This window comes from Cetorhinus maximus, chromosome 1, assembly GCF_964194155.1.
Source record: "Cetorhinus maximus chromosome 1, sCetMax3.hap1.1, whole genome shotgun sequence".
Lineage (NCBI taxonomy): Eukaryota > Metazoa > Chordata > Chondrichthyes > Lamniformes > Cetorhinidae > Cetorhinus > Cetorhinus maximus.
This window is the reverse complement of record NC_135879.1, coordinates 15,920,268-15,943,887: the sequence shown is the minus strand read 5'-3', so window position 1 is coordinate 15,943,887 and position 23,620 is coordinate 15,920,268. Positions and strand designations below refer to the sequence as shown.

Sequence of the window (23,620 nt, the reverse complement as noted above, 5' to 3'; positions counted from 1 at the left end):
CAAACCTCTGACTCTGGATTAGATCCTTCATTCCCTCTGCTGTTTCCATGGTTGGCCAATCATTGCACCTCTGCTCTTTGGAACTCCTCCAAAGCCAGGTAGCTTTGTCAGCTCTCTTCCTTCTTTCAAAAGTTTACTCCAGCCTACCTCTCCGATGCTGTCTTCAGTTTATCCTGCCCTCCTTTAATCCCTTTATTATCTGCTTGGCATCCTCCTTGATCTCTTGACAAACATTTTGAGATATCCTTCTATATGAGTAGAGAAGGACGCATATATGCAAGTTAGTGCTGTTATTCAGAAAGATAACAAACAGCCGCTGGTCAGTTATTATACACCCCTAAGAAGTTATCTGGTCATGATGCTCAAAGGTCAGGATTTCACTCCCTAAGTCTCTTCTCTCTCCATCTTTCTTTCCTCCTTTAAAATGCTCCTTAAAATCCATTTCTTTGACTAAGTGTTTGGACCCTTGTCCAATCTGTCCTCTTTTGACTCAGTAGCAATTTCCTCCTATGAACATTTTGGACATTTTGCTTTGTTAAAAGTGCAATATAAATTTATTTTGAAATTTGGAAGGACATTGCGTTATTTGGACACTTGGGAACTGACAGGGATTTTTTTTTTAAAAAGGTCAGAAGTTCATCTTGGACTGTCAGCAAGCTTGCCTTTTTCAAGAAATCACATGACTTAGAAAGATGACCAGCATGACACTTGAGGAGGAGAGTTATTTGCTTATTTGAACTGTAATTACTTTAATGGCTGGATTTAAAAAAAAAACTGTTTTAAAGACAAAGGCCCTGGTGATTTATTGGAAATCACCTGATGAAGATGGGTTTTATGTTTTGAACTTGTTTTTTTTTAACTTAGTTGAGAGTAAACCAAGAAGGAGAAAGCTGCTCAACTCATACTCACCTTGCCTGAAATACAGTGTCCTTATCAGTTTCAAGCTAGGAATCCTCATCTCAGTAGAAATTGTCTGTATTTGGAAACCCAAGAGACTGAGCAAGAGGGAAACCCCCAAGGACTGATCCAACTCTATTCTCCTCCAGGCTGAAGCTCCGTTGGTGAGAACTTTCAGACACTTACTGGGACTAGTGATCCAGCTTCACACAAGGGAGCACCAAATCGACGATGGCAAAACCATGCGAACTTTATCCTTTTCACAAAGTTTTCTTTAATTGCCCATCTCTGCAGAGACTCTATTTGCCTATATGTGTGTGTGCATGTGTGTGTGTGTGTGTGCGGCGTGCGCATGTGCACTGGGGTATTATAAAAGGGATAGATAGATACACTTCCAGATTACAAATTGGGTGTTAACCAGTTCTTATTGTTTAAAAATGTTTAGTTTTATAATAAATCAATCAATCAATCTGAGTTTATTGAAAGAACCTGGTTAAAGTCCCTTTTATTCTGGCTCTAACAGCAGCAAATGTAGCAAAATTGGCCATTTTGGTGAGTGAATTAAACATATACACTAATGGTATGACCTGTGGAGTAGTGGTGCTAGATAAACTGCGCGCTCCTCCCATCCCATTCGTAACAATAAATATAAGTTGTTGTTGTTGCTTGTGGGATCTTGCTGTGGCAAATTGACCATGGGGTTGCCTGAAATTCTTCTTCTTCTTCAGTCCTCTGCCTGAAGACAGATCTGGCCCACAAAGCCGCAACCTCCGCCATGGGCAGGGCAAGGAGGCAGGTTCCAATTCCACTCCAGCCAGAACAGGAATTGAACCCCCAAGGCTGTTGATGCCAATCTGATCCACACTAGCCATCCAACCAACTGGCCCCCCCAAGGCATCCAAATTACTGTGGCAACATGCACTTTTACATGCATGTTGTAGTCTAGAGCTACAGATAGTGATGGTAGAGACTGCATTTTCTTTCCATCACGTGGCTGACCAAGAATCTCTCCCGCTCTTACTGTCGGCCATTGGCATATGTTAGAAGGATTTACAAGTTGATAGTTTGGCCACTTTATGAATGCTTTTTCATTGGCCATCAGTCCTGGAGTAGGACTTGAACCCAGAGCTCCTAGCTTAGAGGCATGAACACTATCCACTGCACAACAAGGCTTTTCCTTAAATTTGACAGTGCAAAAGTGCTTCGTTGGCTATTAAGTACTTTGGATCATTCTGAGATTTGTGAAAGGCACTATAGTAATGAACGTTCTTTCTTTCTCTCTCTCAGGGTAACTAGGGATGGGCAATAAATGTGTCCTTGACAATGTTATCCATATACTAAGAACATTTTTTAAGATATATGTAGTATCATAAAGTTATGAAGGTTTGGTTTCCAATAAATATTAGTCACAGAACACTGGTCTATGTTCCTTTATTAACCTATTTTCATTTAACTTAAATTACTGTCATACTGCAAATACCAATGAGAATGGTATATTTTTGAGTCTCAATCTTTCACATAGATCAGTTATACAGGCAGTCAGATTGCTTGAACTTCTAACTTTAGTTTTTTTCATTATCAAAGAACAACTCTAGGCCCTAAGGGCAAATGCAACCACAAAAACACCACGATAATACACACATATTAATGCACCCTGCTCATATCATACTAAAGCCAAGCACTGAAAGAAAGAGTGACAATTTAGGAAACAACAGTTGCTGAATGTATGAAGCTTTGGGGAAACAAGGTGGGGTTGTCAGTAGGCTTTGTTTCTAAACTGTAATATTGACATTCATCTAGTGTACTGCTAAACTGTGGGAGAATGGAGCTATACTGCTGCCAGTGATGGGTGCAACTATCAACAAGATGACGCTGGAGGCTCACCCACCAAAGATACATGATTTGCATAATTGTCTATGCTCAAGACTGGTTCAAGCCAATTGATATTCTTTACATTAAATGTGAATAAAACAGTCTATTGTTTTATTCACATAAACATGGGGTAGGCGATGTGGAGTGGGATTGTCGCTGGACTAATAATCTAGGGTAAAGCTCTGGGGACCCAGGTTTGAATCCTACCATGGCAGATGGTGAAATCTGAATTCAATAAAAATCTGGAATTAAAAGTCTGATGATGACCATGAAACCATTGCTGATTGTTGTAAAAACCCATCTGGTTCACTAATGTCCTTTAGGGAAGGAAATCTGCCGTCCTTACCTGGTATGGCCTACATGTGACTTCAGGCCCATAGCAATGTGGTTGGCTCTTAAATACCCTCTGAACAAGGGCAATTAGGGATGGGTAATAAATGCTAGCCTAGCCAGCAATGCCCACATTGCATGAATGAATGAAAAAATTCAGTGGTTCTTGACTTTTTTTTGATCTGGGTCTCACTGAAACACTTTCAGGCTGGTGTTAAGTTTGTGAATCAAAAATGCCTCAATCACCCAGTTCTTTCTTGTTTCTGTTGCTCTCCTACTTTATTTCTGTTTTTCTTTTCACTGTCTTCCTTCAGCTCTGTCTTTTTTTTCTGTGTTGCTCTCTATCTCTCTCTCATTCCTTTGCTCACCTCCTTTATTGCTGCTTTCACTCACCTCCTTTCCTCCATTTCTTTCTCCTTTGCATTTGATCCAGGCCTCTCCAGGTAACTTCCTTAACAGGAATTTGAGATGTGTTTGTTGTATCTTATTGAGCATTTCCATTTCAGTTACACTATAGTTTTTCCAGGTAATTCTGTTTTTGTTTTGGATTTCCAGCATCCGCAGTAGTTTTTTGTTTTTAACACTATTATCATTGTTTGAAAATATGTAAATTTCAATTGATGTAAGTGAATTATTGCAATAAAACAAGTTATAGTGCAGAATAAATGCGATTTTGCTCTGGGAAGCTGAATATTGGGGTTTGAGCTATTTTAGGGTGATGGGTGCCTCTCTCCCAACACCTTTCCCCAGTTAGAAAGAAAGACTTGCATTTATATGGTGCTTTTTCAAGACCCTCAAAGCCTTTTACAGTCAACGAAGTGCTTTTGAAGTGTAGTCACTGCTGTAATGTTGGAAATGCTGTAATGTTGGAAATGCATGCAGCAAGCGCTCACAAACAGCAACCCGATAGTGACTGGATAACCTGGTTTTTTCCAAGCAACATGACTGCCCGTATAACTGATCTTTCAGTGATAAATATTGCGCGGGACAGGGGGGTAACGCCCCTTGCTCTCCTTGAGAATAGTGCCATGGGATCTTTTACATCCACCTGAGAGGGCAGCTGGGGCCTCGGTGTCTCATCCAATAGCTGACCCCTGGGACGGTGCAGCAACCCCTCAGTATCCCACTGGAAGGTCAGCCTTGACTTTTATGCTCAAGCCCTTGGAGTGGAACTTGGAGCAGTTGGCAGGGAGATAAATGTTAGGGTTTGAACTAACCATTTTATGGTGAGAGGCCTCCCTCTCTCTTTGCCCAGTTGGTTGGTCACGGGGGTGGTGCAACAACAGGCCGGAGACTGACTCCTCCCTGTGTTCAACCAACTGAACCGAACCTCTTTCCGCCGGCGCCGTGGGCTCCTATCGTTCCACTGCATGGGCCGTGTCTACATCAGTATCGGTTCTAAAGGTGACAGTAGCAGCACTGATATCAAATATCGAGCTTGTTTCAGAACTGAAATAAGCTCCTTTAACTCGAGGACTAAATTCCATTCGACGTGGCCCACGTGAAATCAGTAGATCACCGCCTTTAGTATCAAACAGGGTTACTGAGCTGGGGAGCGATGGTGTCGAACCGAGGAGTGAAATTAGACGGGTGAAATTAGCGGGGGTGGGGGGGGCGTAGAAACTTTTGGGGTTCAGCTCGTGTGGGTCAGATTGGCGCCTCGGATTCGGGATGTAAGCAGAAAAGCCGTGTCCCTACCCCAAACCTGTATCCACATGTGTGATGTTCCCACCTTGTCCACAGCTTTTCAATGAAATGCTGAAGGAGATAGTAAAGTCTTTCAGTTCTGAAGAAGAGTCACACGGACTCGAAACGTTAACTCTGTCTTCCTCTCCACAGATGCTGTCAGACCTGCTGAGTTTTTCCAGCTATTTTTGTTTTTGTTGCAATAAAGTCGCCTCACACACACACACACACACACACATACTTGCACCATAGCAAAAAAATAAACATTTTAGAGAACTGTACATGAGTTTATAATTTCGGAACCGTTGAAAACCCGCTGAGCAGATTTCTCAGGTCTGGGACAGTGGAACGCTCTGTTCGACCGCAGGTTCCTCCAGGAAACATCAAATCACACATCAGATCCTCTTTCGAGAATGCTCCGGAGCGGGCTCTACCTGTAGCCCGTCTCTTGCAGACAGGAGCAGAACAGAATCCAGTCGTTGTTTGGGAAGAAATGCAATGGATATTTATTTTTTTCACCAGTGACATAACTTCGGTCATTTTTTTTTTTACACACAAATTCTGTTTGTTTCTTAAAAGTGCGACTATTCCTACGGGATTATGCGATTAACTGGGTAAAACTCGGACTGCCGAAGAAAGCAAAGGGGAAAATCGCCGAGGTTAGAGAAGACCTTGTTAAAAACACTGGTGTTAAATCGTGCTGAAAGTGTGAATTATTCAGGCCGGAGGAGATAAGGGTGAAAATGTATGAAAGCTTACACTGAAATGGCGCAAAGCGCAATAAATAATGGGGGGGGATTCGTTTCCAGGACTTCCAAAAAGACATGCATTATCCCGGGGTATCGCCCAAACTACTTACTGCATAATGCGTGGCACTTCTAATGCTGCACTTAATCCGCAATTAAACATTTTGCTAATGCTTCCGAAACAGCGAGTATCACGTTTGATTTATCTTGAATTACAGAATCATGTCAGATGTCAGGCGGCCGCTGACTAGAGTGAGGTGATTATTTTTTTTGCAGGCTTTCGGGCAGGCATGCGCCGCTGCGGGCTCGGTTTGAAGCCTCACTTTTATGCTGGATGTCATTCGGCACATCAGGAAATGACTCCCAATGCTTTAGCAGATCGCGCACCATCAATCTAAATCGATTTACAAACCGCTTTTTATGTAAGACGCGGGTGATTTTTCTATGAGCTCTGCATGCTGATGATGACCACAGGATCTTGTACCTGTTGTGGGGGAGAACTTCGCGCCAAACAGGCTCATTTTAATGCAATTTGATTCAGTTGGTAGAGAGTTATAATTCAGTTACTAATCCGCACGGTCTACACAATGCCCGTTGACCTAAACCGTTTCTGCAGCTAACGAGACCCCGTTTCTGAATTAAGCTGTTGCAATCGATTTCCCATTGACATAATTGTGGGAGAAAATGGTTAAAATAATGTTAAGACAACTTAAACTGTTTCATTTGGGCGGAGACCAATCATTGTGTGGGTGGAATGTGCTGTACTCCCTGGTTCCTCTTAATACGTCCTGAGACACTCTGTGTCGAACAAGTTCATGCTTCTTAGGCAAAAAAGAAGATAATGAGACTGATGGCAATAAAATCCGCGGTTATTAACAGGGCTGCCGAAACATTGGCGATTAGATAGCCGCTGTTTTTAGATTATCTGGACAAGTCTTTTGTCTTTGAGAACAATGACAATCATCCCGAGGACTGGGTGTTGAAAAAAATATCTGCTGACTGACATCTTAGGACAATGCCTGTCAATGTTATCCTTCTCTTTGGTGCTGACAGAGGGGTAATTAACACTCGGTCAACATAGAGACACCCGCCCTTCGGCTAAATAGTCATAAAAAGTGATAGCCCTAGACGATTGTTTCAATAAAAACCCAACTATATTTTACCGCAACAACAGACCGATACTCGCCGATATTACTGTACCTTTAAACAGCTTGTGTACATTTTAAGATTCCCTCCGGGAATTTATTTTTTATTTGTACAAAATACAATCTGGTTGCTCTGATAATCCCAGCTTCTTCCAACTTCTATCATTTGTTGGTTTTTATTGTTTATTAATTTCTTTCCGTGGGGAATCATTAGCAGCCTTGCGTTCAACCACACTGAGAAATGTTCCCTCGTCCCCTGTATGATTGCGAAATAATAAACAGCCTTGCCCATCAGATTACCTTGCCTTTTTAATTGTATTTTAAAGGATTGTAAAAATAAGCCCTAACATTAATGTCCGTGTGGGAAAATAAATCAGAACAGCCGGCATAAATCAAAGTCGGTGCCCCTTAAATAATAGAAGGAGAAGGGTGAATCGGAACGGGACCGTTCAGAGTGTGTGTGCAGCGGGAGTTAAGGTTTCTCAAGGCGAACTCCGAGACGGTTACAAATTCTATCTGCATCTTTATATTCAACACAAGGTCATTCCAAATTAATAATAGCAACTCAAAAAAAACCTGTCTGCAACATTACCCTCTTCAATTCCTAAATTTATTAACCCAATTTGTGGGCCTAAAATAATATATAGAACAGCGGCTCTAAACTTTGCGACGGAACCTTCTAAGTCTGGGGAAATGAATAGAATGTTATCTGGAACCGAGACCTAAATAATGTAATTTACGGTTTGTCAAGCCGTAAAACCAAAAGATGAATTATTGTAACCTTTGACCCGTGGATAGGACACAGACCCCCAGACTTTGGGGACCAGCGGTTCGTCTGTCAAAATGTGCACATTAACAGAGAGCGTCGAAAGGTACAGACAACCTAACCGATACAACCAAGCAAAGGAGCATCACAAAAGAACGGTTAGTAACCTGGAGGAAACCCAGTGCCAGAGTGAGTACACTCTGAATAGATAGGCAATAAAATGCAAAGGCCCGGGCTCAAGGTCGGAAGGACAGATTTTGACCCAGTGGCACCATGCACTCGGGACACTCGGGAGCCAAGGTAAGATCCTGTACAATGTTCTTTAAACAAGATCATTTCAGGCATACGAAACATTTACATTTTTGCGTATTGGCCAATTCTCTCCCCCTCCTCCCCCCACCCCACCCACTCATGCAATGTTTCTTTTAAAAAAAAATAAATATGTTTACTTGTGAAGGCTCTAACCAGTTGTCATACGACAGCAGCATAAATGAAAAGCAACTGCAAAACGTTAAATGTCACAAAATGTGAAGATACCTCTGCGCTGCTGTAGACTAACTGTTAAGGAAAGGGTGAAAAGGTTTTTTAGAAGCTAAGCAATTAAACACAGGCTTGGTCGCACTTTCAGTTCGGTAGCTTGTTGTTTTTCTAGCCCTCGCACCTTTTACCCAGTTGCGTTTTGTCTTGTCGCTGAGATTCGCCTGGCATTTTTGATGCACCACATCGATTAAGCGGCCCGGATTCCAGATTAGCTCCCTGGTCACAGTCCTCGGATGGACTCTTCGTCAGACGATTCTGACCTTATTGACTCCAGTAGGAAAACTAAAGGCCGCTCACTTTTCCAGGGAGTGAATAACAGATTATTGCGGTTAATAATTAAGTAATCATTAATGGGAACACACCTCCTTGAATAACCAGCTCACAAACTCGCCTCCAACTAACTGCCTCACACACAACCAAATGAGATTTTCAGCTAAGGATGAGGAAGTGTGATGTTAATGTCTATCTTGCTACGTGTGCTGCATAGTGTAAACAATAACTTCACACAGATTTAGCCTCCAATACAACCAGGCAAGACCTAAATAAGACAAAACTTGACAAAAGTTCTCTCCCGGTACTTTGTTCCAAATATAGACTATTTCACAATGAATGGGTATTCCGGTAAAATAATAAATCTCAGATCATTTCGACACAATATTTCGCTACAGCAACTTCGGAATGATCGATATACAGTTCAGACTAAACTCAAGCCCCCTGCCTCAGCCAAATATCGGCGACATAAATCTCATGAACAGGTCCGCGATCAAAATGTCAAAGGAGCCCAGTATCCTCGGCAGATGAAAATGTGTCGGTGTCATTTTCTTTTTTTCTGTTCCTCCAGAAAAAGTCGGGGTTTTTTTTTGGAAAAAAAAGAAAAAAAATAGATTTTGCACGGACGCTGTACTTTTTGACGCTGCCAATTTGGTGCGCTTGATTTGCGAAGACCCCCCCGACACACACATAGAAAGTAAACGCCATCCTCCGGAGTAGCCTTTGTCCGCCGCTAGGTGTCGCGATATGAGCGACTCTGCACCGCGGTCCCCCTCAATCCTACAAAGTGAGGTGGGTCCCAGAGGCAGCTCAGTATCAAAACATCTAGTCAATGTGTCCCCCCCCCCTACTTCAAGCAAGCCTTGTCACGCTACATTCACGCTCCATCTTTTTTCCGACTGCCTGAACAATCCACAGCTCTAATAAATTGTACATTTCTTTCTGACAACACCTGCACAAACGCCAAGCTAACAGACATTTATTTTGCGTTAAAAGTGAGCTGATAATTCACAGGCGAGGCAGATTTATATTTTACACAACTTGAATGTCACAGTTAAAAGATCCCAAACGACGAAATTTCGAGTGAAGCCCCTTCCCACCGTCTGAAGCTACGCAGCTCCTGGTGCATTTCCAGCACATCTCAACATGAGTAAAGGTTTTAATTTAACTGAAGATATTGTTCTGCTTTGTGGAAATGAAAGTGATGGTTCCCTCCGTGCCCTGTAGAAGTTCAGGACCACCGTCCGGGATAGTATTTATTGGTGGCAGTGCACCTAGTCCCAGTTCAATTCACCCACAGGACTTGAAGTCCCCGAGGCGCCGAAGAGCCGATGGAGACGCACCACTGACTGGTGTAAGTCGAGGCTTGAGCGGTGAAACCCCGTTGTCACAAGACTTGGCCCCGACAGATATCAAATGTACCTCGAAACCTCGCCAAAATAAAGTAGAAAACACACGTAAAAGGAGGGTTTTATGTTTCTGTCATCGAAATCATTTACAAAAGCTATTATTGATAATAAACGAGATATCCTTCCTGAACACAATGTTTAAATGTTATAGAAACAAACATAACTTATATTTGGATCTGGCATTTATGCATATATGTTATATATAAATACCCAAGAGGTATTATCTATAGAATATAGGATACATATATATAGGTTATACTGAGCGTTAACTATGTTCTCTCCATGTAATTCATTGTAAAAGAGTATGTACTGATTTAGAAAAGTACACACTAATATAACCCGGTCTACATAATAGTACTTTCTATAACGAGGAGCCATCCAGCGCATTAACTTGTCCCAATTTTAGCAGCAAGTCAGAATCTCTTGGTGTTTTGCAAATGTCTATAGTGTATGTCCAGTGTATTGCATGAACTAAATCTACCAGATGCTCACTGAAGTACATTTTTTTGAAAACCTTCATAACTCGCTTAATAATATCAAAATGTATTTTTTTACATATGATAAAATTTTACTGCTGCTCCATTGAAAATGATTTCCCTAAAGTCACTTCCTATGTAACAAGTATATATACATAATATATCCTATATATATATATAAAACATAATATAATATGGCTACCAGCATGTTTATCTACTGCATCTGTATAAGGCTCTAAGAATCACGACATATTTTATTTCAAAGGTTGTACAGGTGATGACTTTATTCAGTGAGGTTTTCCTGGGAAGCGCTCTGCGCCTCTCGGTATATTACTCTGTTTCAATCAAATGGAAATACTGATTTCTCTTTCACCAATTGCACTGTCATTGGTAAAACAAACGATCTCAGACAATCGATAAATGATCTCTTTTCACTGAACCGGTGGTGGTGTTTTAGAGGGAGAAGAGGGTCTGGATAAACATTCACTTAATTTTCACCATTTGTACTCTGTGGCCAGCGAATAATTCTTATATCGGCATCGTTTCAGATGGCAACCAGAACGGTTCATCACGGCGTCTAATGTTCTACTCCTGAAAATACTGAAAGGAAGCCTCTACTTTCCATCGTTTTTGAAGCTCATTTAACCGTAAGGCAGTGGTAAAGTGACTTCATCGCTGTCGTTCTCAACAGAACGTCGGAGAAATATTGAGGCATTGACCATCCTCTATAAACGACGGATTCTGAATAAACAGCCTTTGAGAGGGGAAAACAGTCCCAGCATACATTATCATCACATTACTTCATTAATCTATGACTGACTTTATTTCAGATCTAATTTGAAACCAATTTTTTTTTTCCCCAGCATGACATTTTTATTTTAATTCACCAGGCACTAATGACTAAGAACACGGGAGGTTGTAATGATATGGAAAACAAACTAAAGGTTATTTCGAAGCGGATGTTGTGATCCTCCCATTGTAGTTATGTTAAATAAACTTCAGATTACTTGGTCCGTTTCCTAAAGACTTGCCAGCGACTGATGGAAGCCAGAACAACGCAACCCCGACTCGTTTAGCCCCGTTGGCGTCAGTCGCCAGTGTGTTATTGTACATTTACGTTTCTTTGATCAGAAATATATTTAATTTACTCATTCCTTGGCCGGGGGGTGGGGGGGGTGGGGGGAGGAGGTGGTACCCTTTCAGCATCTTAACACAGACCCTGGGCGCTGATTCCACAGCGAGAGGATTTCTAACGAACGTAATTCTTTGAAGCATCATCCCAATTTTAGATTAGTCTAATAAAACAAGCCGCCGACAGATGTTTTCAAGTTTTAAAATGAAGGGTCGTTCAGTTTTAACCTCCCCCCCAAAACATACACTGAACCCTACATGCCATTGTAGTTTCAAAACCTCTTTCTGGTCAGTGGCTTTAAGTATGCAGATTTATGCATAGTCGTCATCCAATGGGGAGAAGAGGGTTTTGTACGTCACAGCCATTCTGGCCAATCACCCGGCGCATGCAACCCCCCACCCACCGCTTGTCTCCCCCCCCCCCCCTCCCCCAGGCACTTTGATTGACAGCGGGAAAGTTTTTTGCACTTTCTCTCCAACCAGAGCAGATAGAGAGCGCCTGAAGTGATGAGAGTGTTTTATTACCTCTGCTTGTTTCATGTGGGGCGGTAAGGCGAGAGCTCAGAAAGTCTTATCTTAGGGTTTTTTTTTTAAAAAAAAACCCCGAAAATGTGTAAACAATTCTGAGAGAGCAAGTATCAAACCTCCAACCCCCCCCCTCCCACCCACCCACCCTCCCTCCATCCTCCCCAAACCCCCCACCCAACACCCCAATCGCCGCACCTGGAATTTAACGGGAGATCTGTTATTTTAATCATTTTTTTTTGTTGAATCTCTCTTTTTTTTAATTAAAAGATTCTCCAAGTGTGAAGGGAGGGGGTGGGTGGTGGGGGGTGAGATCTTGGACTTTTTTTTTGGATCTGAACAGAAGTGAAGCTGCAGTTTCTCTTCTCCCTCCTCTCTCTCTCTCTCTCCCCTCCCCTCCCCTTTCCTAGTGAGAACTTGTGGTTGATTCTGGTCACTTTTGGTAATGTTAGCGGTCGGACAGATGGACGGGAGCCGTCAGAGCGCGTTCGTGTTGAGCAGCCCGCCTTTGGCGGCCCTGCACAGTATGACCGAGATGAAAAACCCCTTGAACCTTTACTCCCTGCAATCGGGGCCCGGCTCAGGCGCCGGGGCATCTTCCATTTCGTCGTCGGCCAGCCCGCCCGGGATCATCGGCGCAGCCGCCTCCACGGGCTTCAAGTCGACTTCCAGCAGCCTGCCCGGTTTCCTGGCACAGCAACTCTCGTCCACCACCCCTCACGGCATCAACGACATCCTGAACCGGCCGGTCATGTTACCGGGCGGCGGAGGCGGCGGCGGTGGAGCAGGAGGAGGAGGCGGAGGTGGTGGAGGAGGTGGTGGTGTTGGAGGCGGAGGAGGAGGCGGGGTCGCCTCCGCACTGCTTTCGGGAATCCCTCGTTTTAACGCCAGCCTCAGCCCCCCGCCCCCGGGCATGTACTTCAGCCCCAGCGCGGCTGCAGCAGCAGCAGCGGCGGCGGCGGCGGCGGCTGTAGCCCGTTACCCCAAACCGCTGGCCGAGTTGCCCGGCAGGACCCCCATCTTCTGGCCGGGAGTCATGCAGAGTCCACCTTGGAGAGACGCCAGGCTGGGCTGCTCACCGCGTAAGTACAAAGCTTTAACCCCCGTTTCTTCCCCAACCTGCCATGTAAATACACTTGTGGTATGATTGTACATAGTTCATTCGTTTCTCTCCCCTTCATTTCAAACCCATTTCTTGTGAGCATCAAACTTTTGTAAATAGTTTCCCCCGCCCCCCCCCCCAATTCAAAGTGCGATTGAGAATTGATGTCTGTATTATAGGAATAAGAAAACACTTGGATCGAATTAATCGTGTATCAATGCTAGATAAAATCGCCACTGTAACACAGGCAGACAGTGCTGTCAAATAACAAGGATCTCACCACGCCAAGTGCCTCAAATGTACCATCAGGCATCTTGGTAAAAAAAAAATAGATCATTATGGGGGATTGTTTTATTTGTCTAAAGAACTGTTAATTTGGCCAATTGCCAGTTTATATAAAACAAACTTCACAGCTCTTCTCATTGTGTCAATATTAATTGTCCAGATGTGTTATTTAATTGTGTCACCCTGTCCGTATTCGAATAGTGCCTCTGTAATCCTTTTCCTACCGAAATGAATATCAGTGGCTGTTTAACACGCTTAATGCTATCTCCTTCTCAGATCAGAGCGCCATGCTGATTGATAAAGATGGCAAGAGAAAACACACCAGACCCACGTTCTCGGGGCAACAAATCTTCGCGTTGGAAAAAACTTTTGAACAAACGAAATATTTAGCTGGGCCTGAAAGGGCGAGGCTGGCATATTCGCTGGGGATGACGGAGAGTCAAGTGAAGGTAGGATTGCCTGACAAGGTCTGAACGGCTCCCCTCTGAATGTTGCCAGCAACGTATATATATAAAAAAAATGCAGCAAAGATTAAAGAAATGTCGAAGAGGTGACGCGTCACGTGGGGAAAAGTGGGGGAAAAAATAAATCACAAAGCCCATATCTGAGCTAACAAAATTAGGAAAATATATAGTTGGAAAAAGTGCAGGTTAAATTTAAAATATTGAAAAACACATGGGAGCTGATACAGACTGGTGTTTCCTTAACTATAAACCACTAATTCCTAATCAGTGCTGTTTTCTACCACCGAAATATCTTAATTTAGCAACTATTTGCTGTATGTACAATTGTATTTTAAAATTAATTCTGCAGCACTGATGTTTAATGTAAACGAGCACTCTTGCACTCCTTGTTTAGATATAGTATCTGTCCGGCTGTATTTTCAATGCGCAAAGTTTTGTTTTTCTGTTTGAAATATTGCTCTTCCTCTTGTCGGTGGCAGTGTTTGATCTGCAGGGTTATTTACTCGTGATATTTTATCAGTTCGGGGAACGTGTGGTGCAGTCGTGTGTACGTTCACTCTGCCAAACAATTGGCATTTCTGATAAAAACCGCGGCCGCCACAGCAACAATTAAAGAAAAGTTGAGACCACAACTGAAATATCTCCGTTCTAAAAAAAATGAAGAGGGGGGCTGTGCGCATTTATTGTGCTAATCTAGCGTGCTTATTAATGGGACATTGCAAATTTCTTTTTAAAGAAACGGTAAAAAGCCCTTAATACTGGGACATAAATAACTTACATTTATGTGCTCTTAGGTAAAGATTAAACTGCCGCAGTAGTTAATTTATCACCCTATGAAGAGTATATGTGAGTCGGGTATGTGACACACAGCTAACCTATTAATAGGTAGAGAACCTGTTTAAATAGTGAACGATCATTATTCTAAAACATGCAAAATAATACTTGGGAAGGATAAGCCATATTTAAATGTCTAGTATCACGACTAAAGCTAATCCAGCTGTTTATTCTCTCTGAAGCGCATCGTGAATTAATGCTGTCACCTTTGGGCTCATGCAAAGTGCGGTTAGTGGCAGTGAAACTCCGAGAACTAACACAGTCCCTGAGGTGGAGGGTTCCCCTGCAGCCGGGCTCACCTCTCAGCCCGAGCTCTCAGTTTGTACAAGTGTCAGTCCAGCCCTCAAAACATGCGGTCAAAAAATTGCCAACCTCAATCTTAGAAGGAAAGTCAATCAGGTGAACATTTGCAGACGTGTTCGGGGGCTCCTGGGGGATAAGTCTGGTTTCACCGCCGAGAGTTTGCAAAGGGCGAGGCGAGAGAAAATCTCACCCCGTGTGGGTATCTGTTAAAGTCATCCTGCCTCCCTTCAGTTGTCGACAGCAAGGGGAATTAATTGTCCTCCTTTCGATTCAGGTTTGGTTCCAAAACAGACGGACGAAATGGAGGAAGAAACACGCGGCGGAGATGGCAACAGCCAAGAAGAAACAGGACTCGGAGACTGAGAGGTTGAAGAGCACCTCGGAGAACGAGGATGACGACGACGAATACAACAAGCCGCTGGATCCCAACTCCGACGACGAAAAGATTTCGCAGTTACTCAAGAAACACAAACCGAATACTTTGCACGTCCTCACAAGTGAAAACGAAAGCTCATAGGGAGAGAGAGCGGGGACTTTATATTCCTAATCCCACAGAACCTAGCACTAAACTCTCTCTCTTTCTCTCTACCACTCTCTGTATATTGTCAGAGATGTATATATTTTTATAGTCTATATAAGTTATGGGAAGATTTGATCAGAAGCCCCGGCGCTTTAAGCACTAATTTTCATGGCTGAGGGAAGGACAGAGCGCATTTGATCGCCAGCGTCGAGACTGCTGGGTTTGGGGAACATTTTCATACCAACATAGGTATATAGAAATATATTCAGATCAGAGACTGGGAAACTCAGTTGTGAAGGGGGGGGGGGGGGTGAACTCCGCTACATGTAAATAACTCGTGTATTAAATGCCGAACAGAAAAAAAACTGTGAATATTTATGTGTAAAATACATTTTGTATAAGAACAGATCAGTTTAAATTAGCGCTGGCTTGGTTTTTAATGTATAGATTTCGTTTCGTTTTTTCGTGTTTTTGGAACCTTGTGGAGTCTGAATGCCAAGTGTCGCCAGAATTTGTGTTTGTGGATTTCAAAAAAAAAGTATGGTATCTTTTTAATTCGTTAGCGTTTAATAAATTATATGGTAATTCCAATTAGAGAGCATCTGCGTTTCGGTTGCTCGAGGGAAGTTTCTTTATAAATGGTGTGGGGGTATGGGGGTGTGGGGGGGTGGGATTTGCTACCTGAATCGCTGACTCGATAACCAGGCAGCAGCATTAACACTTGCTACATGTTCTACCACGGATATGCTGCAGCCTTTTTCAACTACCCATACCAGACCATTGCACACTCTGTTAGTAACTTTCTGCATTTCCCAACCGATTGTTGAATTGTTTGCGGTGGTGTTATTGCTGTGATATTTCCCCACCCCCACCCCTGGCTTGTGGAAAAATTATGTTTGGGTGCGTTTGAAATATATATTTAAAATGGTCACAGCGAATAAGTGTTATATCTGTGACCTCCAATCAGCCCGGGGCCCTCTATTCAGCACCAAATAATGGTCAGTGAAATCATGGCCCTCTGCACCGAATATTTAGAGGCCGGTCTGGTATTTTTTTGAAGATTGAAAATTCAAGTAGTGCACTTCCAAAACAAAGTGTGGCGAAGGGTCATTAACATTTTGAGCAGCTCCTTTGCGGTTAAATAGACATTTTATTCAGCTGGATTGTGCAGGGTTTGTATAATACAAGCAGCTCGAAGGGGTGGAGGGGGTGGGGATAAAGGCACTTTTTGCTTTAATTCTGAGATTTAAATATAGACGGCACTTGAGGAGGGGGGAGGATTTTCTAGAAGGCCCGCGCCAGATCTGAAGGAATCCACTGAACTATATTGGAAGGCTGCACCAAAGTAACTTATACATTACAGTACAGTAATTAGAAGGGGAAATTAGACTTATTTATTACCATGATGAGGGCATTTTTCTGATTAAGCATCTTCCTTTTTTTTTGTGCTTCAGTAAACTGATCAACCACCATGAGAACGAACAGGAGCTTTTGTATTCAGGTCGGCTACTGAAATGGCGTTTACTTTAATGAGAGCAGCGCGAATGTCATTACCGTCTCCAGTCACGCCACTGCAAGCCTCCAAAACTGTAAAGGTGGGGGGGGGGGGGGACGAGAATAACTGGCTATAGAAATGCAGACATCCTCATTAAATACTGACGGGACGTTGTCTGACATCAGAGGAGGAAAACAGTCTTGCGATGGAGGCGGTTCTCTCAATTGGACAGTGAATTAACCTTGCTACCGAAACGGAGTGCCCTCTTTATAAAGGGTGGGGGGGGAGGCTTTAATTAGATGGCTTTAATGCAACTTTACAGACCCGGTGTCGAATCCGTTCACTTTAAGCACGGACAAAATGGATGATTTTGCATCGGATTGTAGATCAGGGTGATGTCTGGATGAGGGAGTCTGCCCATCATCACCAAACCTAGACAATGAGCGCAAGTGATCTAATTCGCCCTGAGGCTTATTTCGTTTGTCTCAATTTTCCTTTTTTTTAAAAAAAAAAGAAAATAACAACGTTGTTGCTTGCACGAAAAGGTCATCAAAATAGAATGAAAAAAAATAAGGAGAATAAAAACAGCAGGAGGCACGTGACAGGGTCAGAGGACAACAGGTAGAATCTGCTGTCCTGTGACATCCGGCTCGAAGGCAATGATTCCTTACGAAGAGGTGTCACTTAAAATTATAAAAACAGCATTTTAACGCTTTTCCATTTAAATCGACAGACCCAGAGCATCAGGAACACGTGCTAAATAAATGACCAGGCGGCTCCTGGGTTATGGGGATAATTAAACAGCGTGTGAATAACCGATTACAAAATTCCTCGTAAATGTACAATTGTCGTCGTGTTTGTTCACCTGGTGGTGTACCGACTGGTAGAAATCTCTCCCGCAGAATTAGCAACCGCAACACTGGCAGTAATGATGCGGGGCAAAAAGTATTTCTGAAACATTAACGGAAATGTTATATTTAAGACCAGAAGAGGGACTACACTGAGCGCAAGGAGCACCCTTGACCCTGAATCTGTACCGTTCTCCACCCCACAAGCCTGAGTTACTTGGGCACTGCCCTTTTCAGTCTGTAAACTGGTTCTTTCATAGAATGAAGTTAATTAAGCCGGCTTGGCGCGCTGTACATTACTAAAATCTCCCGCACCGATTTAAAAACATCACTAATGTTAATCATCTGATAATATTGTGCGGTTTTTTTTTTGGCGGAGTGTGTTCCAGGAGGTGGCTTGGTGAGTGAATATATAGGATAATATGGAGATGTATTGGACCTTGTCTCTGGGGCCGGCTGTAAGATTGCGGCGTTGTTACCAGCCACGAATCGGATGTTAAGAATATTGGATGGATACTTTATTTCATCTCATCTTGTAACATCATTTTGTTCCCCCTCATTCCAAACCTCTGAAAATCACGCATCTCTCTTCGCTCTCATTTTTTTGTTGTTGTTGCTGCAACTTTTAAGTAGAGAGGGAGATAAAATGAGATCGGTTATGTCCTCATGAAAATGACTCGATGCGAGCTCATGCACTCGGAGGAACTCGGTCTATATTAGAAAAACCGTTACTCTCCGCATCCAGTCACCACCAACAACTTGCATTTACATAGCGCCTGAAACGTTCCTAAAGCGCTTCACAGGGGGAGGGGGTGGGTAATAAGGCAGAAACGGACACCGATCCGAAGGAGGAGGTATTGGCACAGGGCTACAGTTTTATTTGGACCCGCCTTTCCCCATTCGTTAATACAGACAAGACCCCAAATCTCCTGCCGTTTAGGCTCACAGTCTCCTCACTTCCACACACACAGTTCCACAAGATTGAAGGCATCAAACATTCATCTCATGGTAACGCCTTGACCATGACGTCACCCCGGGGGGGTCTATCAAACCACCTCTGACGTCAGTTTAACGCCAACTTTGATAATAAATGATTTGTGGGATAGTCCATGACTGACTGGTGGCTAACGGATTGGTGCGAGGGAGCGGAGAAATGTGTAGCAAGGTCCAACGTGGAGGAGGAGAAAGCAAACTTGTTATTGTGAATATTTAATAAAATGCCGAGGGATAGATAGAAATGACACTCAGCTGGAGGGGGTGATAGTTTATTCATTCAGAGTACTAACTAGTAAAATTAAATATTGTACTATGGTACACAGTTTTATTGGTTTACGACTTGTTAAGATGTGATGCACAATCTGCCCAGGTCAGCGAAGTTATAAGATGTTATACAAAAGTTAAAAAAAAATAAATAAACTTTTTTTTTTGGAAACAAAATTGTTGGGGCTTTTTGATATCTCCGTCCTGCCAATCGGGAGGTTCAACAAGTTTTTAATGGGGCCGCTGGTATTTCTTTCAAAAGTTGATGACTGTCTGCGCTCGGGGGGCTTCGCTTGGGTCCGCGGAGTCAGGGAGGCATGAATATCTGACAAAAGATCAGGCTACTTACTTCCCACTGGGTCCCACACTAGCGCCATTCACCCGCATTCAAAGAGAGATCAGGCACCAGCAGAGGATGCTGTTTGTTATTGACGGTCCAGGGACTTTAAAACCTGCTTTGCAGGCGGTGACTGCACAAGTCGACAGCTTTGTATTGATTAAGAGAAAGGTCCGGATTGCTTAGATCGTTTCCCAATCACCATGTTCATTACATGCTAATTTGGGTCAATAGCCCATGAGTTCGTGTGTGGCCTGACCAGCACAGCAAAGACTCCCAAAAGCCTGGGAAATAAAACGACCTGCTTCCTCAAATTTGCAGCTCAGCTAGAATTGACAGCAGAAAACAAGGCTGAAAAATACTGGGATCATGAAGCACTCAACGAAACATCAGAAGCACGAGAACTAAAGTTAGAGGATCAGCTCCCCAGCGAAGCTAATTCAGGTCGGTTAATCGGATAAAATTGGGCTCCAGCAGCAGAATTTACAATAGCCAAAAAATGATATTGTATCCAAAAAAAATACCCTGCTCATTTATTATTCCTTTAGTGCAGAACAAAACATTACTCATCGTATGATGCTGCTGTCATTTGCAAATATTAAGAAAAAGTCCTATAATCCCAATAGCCATTCATTTTCCTTAGAACGCCAACTTGTCAAATTTCTCCGTTCCATTGCTCATCAGAAATGCAGCAAATTAAACCCACTTTAGCCTGGTCTGTTCTGATGACTTTCCCTTCACTCCACAACTTGCTTTCCCCTTTGACTTGTAACGTTTTAATGTTTAGCTTGGTTCCCCTTGCATTCGAGTCGTTCATTATTTTAAAATTTAAAAAAAAAACACCCATCAGAACAGGATTTACAGTTCCCCAGGACAGAACAATGGGGGCGGGGCAGAGGACAAAGTTCCCTGACCGGCAACCCTCCCACAATCCTCTCAGATCAATATACAGTAATACTGGTGGACAACCTGCTCTGAAATTTGCTTGCTTGCTCCGCCCATTACATCTAGGTTTAAAAGCAGAATTGCAATATTGGGATTGGCAGCGTTATTATTTTTGGATACCATATTTCCTCTGGTGTCCAATGAGACTAAGCAAAACATCTCTAGCATCACGTAGAATCATTGGATCGTGGTGAGGCTGTCCTGAACTCGAATCAGACCAGTTTAGTGGCCAAACCTTAACCAGGCAGCTACCAATAGGTGTCTAATTCAAACTATTCTAAGAAGCAAGTTGGAAGAGTAGCTGTGTAAAAACGAATTCATGAGAAATAGCACAGATTTAGAAGCAGAAAACGCTCCTGATAAAACTCCTTTGAGAATAGAATTGATAAAATAGGTACTGGGACCTCCTCTGCTCTTCTGTGAATTGTGCCTTAAGATCCTTTACATAAGTGATAATTCACCAGGGAAACATTGAAGGCCAATTGGGATATTGGAAAAATTTAATTCGGTCACTAGTAGAATTTTAAAAATACTTATATTATACTATCACTCATTGTGATTTATTGCTTCAAAAAGGCACCTTGGTATGTAAAACACAAAAAAATGATTATAAAAGAAAAACATTATTATGCCACATGTACATCTACTAATGTGTTCAATAACTTACTCTTACGAACTACAATCCCCTCATCGCTCCTCCCACTCACCGCCTTCCTCCTCACCCACCCTCCATCCCACTCACTCGCCGACCCACTCACGCTCCCCCGACCTTTCCGCTCGCTACTTCTCTCCCTGACCTTTCCGCTCGCCTCCTCTCTCCCGCTCCCACCTTCACTCTCCTGGACCGTTCGGTCGTAGGGCGGCAAGAGGGAGGAAGCAAGTGAGGGAGGTGAGAGGGGGTTGCGAGTGGGAGTGTCAGGGGGTGGGGGAAGCGGTGAGCAGGAGAGTTGATGAGCGGTTCGCAGGAAAGACAAGTGCAGGCCACGAGGGACCCAAGGGCCGCAGGGTGAATACGGCTCAGAGGGTCAGGCGAAACCTCCATTTAATGTTTCATCAGAATGATGGCACCTCCAATATTTCAGCACTTCCTCAAGTGTTGCACTGAAGTCTAGATGATGTGTCGAGGCCTCTGGAGTGCGACTTGAACCCACAGCTTTCTGGCTCATTGAGCTTAAAATTACACTTTTCTAAGCAGAGCAATTGAGTACAACTTTCTAGTCGTTATACTGGAGCTTTACAATAAACTGGTTAGACCCCATTTGGACACTATCCTGTATTCTAGTCAAGGCCACAAAAAAACCTACATTGGAGAGAATAAAAGACAAATGCAATTTAATTGTTGCTAAATGGTGAAAAACGATTTGAAAAGCTCAGTTTCATTGAGTTATATCAAATATTACATCATGTAATTAGGATAGATAAAAATATTACAATTACAAGAAAACGGGATCAGAGGCCAAAATTTAAATTAGTGTAAAGTAAATCTACAACAGATATTAAAATGAGCTTGTATTTATAGAGTGATAAATATTTAAATAACCTGCTGTGCAGGATAATTGAGTGAATTTCCCCCCCCCCCCCCGGATATTCAGACTGCAGTTAAATGCTATAATTGAAAACAAAATATGGTAAAAGAAGAATGGTGCCCAACTTTTTCTTGCGCTTGATGTCCTTTTTGTGTCTCCATGAAAAAAAAGTGAGATAAAGTGAGTGAAAGAAAGAGCATCTAAAAATGCTTAGTTTCTACTTGCCAGCTCAGAAATTATTTCAACTGCAAAACCAACAACAACTTGCATTTATATTGTTTAATTTATGTAAAGATGTTCAACGATGCTTCACAACAGAAATGGATGCCAACCTACTGAGGGAGAAGTGACTGCAAACCTTGCCCAAAATAAATGAATAGGCGTTTAAAGTTGAAGAAAGAGATGGAGAGGCAAAAAGGAGTTAGGCACAGAGTTCTGGACAGTGGAGCAGAAGTAGTTGAAACTCTTTTTACTAATTCTTACACAAAGGTTTTAATGTCCAATAGGCTGTTGGTATTATCGTGATACGGTAACACTACTTAAGATAATAATACACAAATAGGAACATTGAACATGGGTAGACAATTTAACTCCTTCAGTGAGATCCACCATTCAGTGAGACTATGGCTGAAATGTACCTAACTCCATGCATCATCTTTGCCCAAATCCCTTAATACCTTAGGCTAACAAAAATCCATCGATATCAGACTTCGAATTAACAATCGACCCAGCATCACTTCCCGTTTGTGGAATTTATTTTTTGTGAAAATATTCTGAAATAGACTCAGATATACTATTTGGATTTGCCTATCAGTGACACTCCGGCGAAGATTCTCTAAGCTTTTCATGCTGTCACCTAAAACCAAGGGGTCTATTTTGTGTAGTTGACCCCTTTTCATTATGCTAATTTTCAGACAATAATAATAATAATTGCAAAAGAAAACCCCAAACCTTCAATAATAAATAATGACAAGTTAGTCCTCTTCTATTTGAGGTCACTTTTAAAATATAATGAAGCGCTGCATCAGTGTTTGTACGACCTTAAGAAACATTTTCCAATAGTGTTTGCCATAGATCCAAAGAAGTATCAATTCCTACAGCATAGGTTTTAACTCTGGAATCCTTGTACCTTATGGGATTTGTGGGTAAATTAGGAAGTCTGCAAGGCCAGGAGATTTCTGTTGACTTCTGTTCACAGCTTCTGTGAACGCAATGTATTGGGAATTCTGTGCTCTGCATTTTTTCTCTATTTGTTGATGTTTAATTAGTTATCCCCGATGTTATATACACATACATTATTTTTCACAGTGATGCATTATTTTCCTTTGCATGGCTGATTGTGATCAGAGTATCTTCAGCATTGGCTTCTCTTTCCATTCCTGCATGGTTATCTCCAGAGTCACCGAAGGCTCTATCCTTGGTCCCTTTCTTTCCCTCACTTACAATTGCTCCTTGGTAACATTAAATTCCACATCTAGGCTAACGACACCTAGATCCACTTCTTTGAATGAGACTATTTGTAACCTTGACATCCTATTCAACCAGGAGCTGAGCTACTGGCCTCATATTATCCATTAGAAAGGCTGCAAACACCTCCATAGCATTACCCACCTCTACCATTGTGTCAGCCTATGTTCTGCTGACACTCTGATCTATGCCCTTGTCACCTCCAGTCTCAATTATTGCAATGTTTTTCCAGCCAACCTCAGACCCTCCAACTTCTGGAAACTTCAGCTCATACAAACACCTTGCTGCTTGCAACCTCTCCAGTGCCAAGTCCCACTCATACATCCCCTCTGTCCTTGCCGAGCTATGTTGGTTGCTGGCTCCCCAACATCCTTGCCACTCTCCATCTCTGTACCTTCCTTCAGTCCCCAAGCCCACCATACCCACACTCTGTTCCTCTGA

General features: G+C 42.7%; 1 protein-coding gene across 1 annotated transcript; it reads left to right on the top strand.

Moving 5' to 3' along the window:
• The first annotated feature begins 12,238 nt into the window (after nt 1-12,238).
• On the top strand, nt 12,239-15,298 carry nkx6.1 (NK6 homeobox 1). The gene is made up of 3 exons (XM_078543093.1): nt 12,239-12,875; nt 13,457-13,629; nt 15,056-15,298. Exons 1-3 carry the CDS (start codon nt 12,239-12,241, stop codon nt 15,296-15,298), a joined length of 1,053 nt encoding a protein of 350 aa, XP_078399219.1.
• The last annotated feature ends 8,322 nt before the right edge of the window (nt 15,299-23,620 follow it).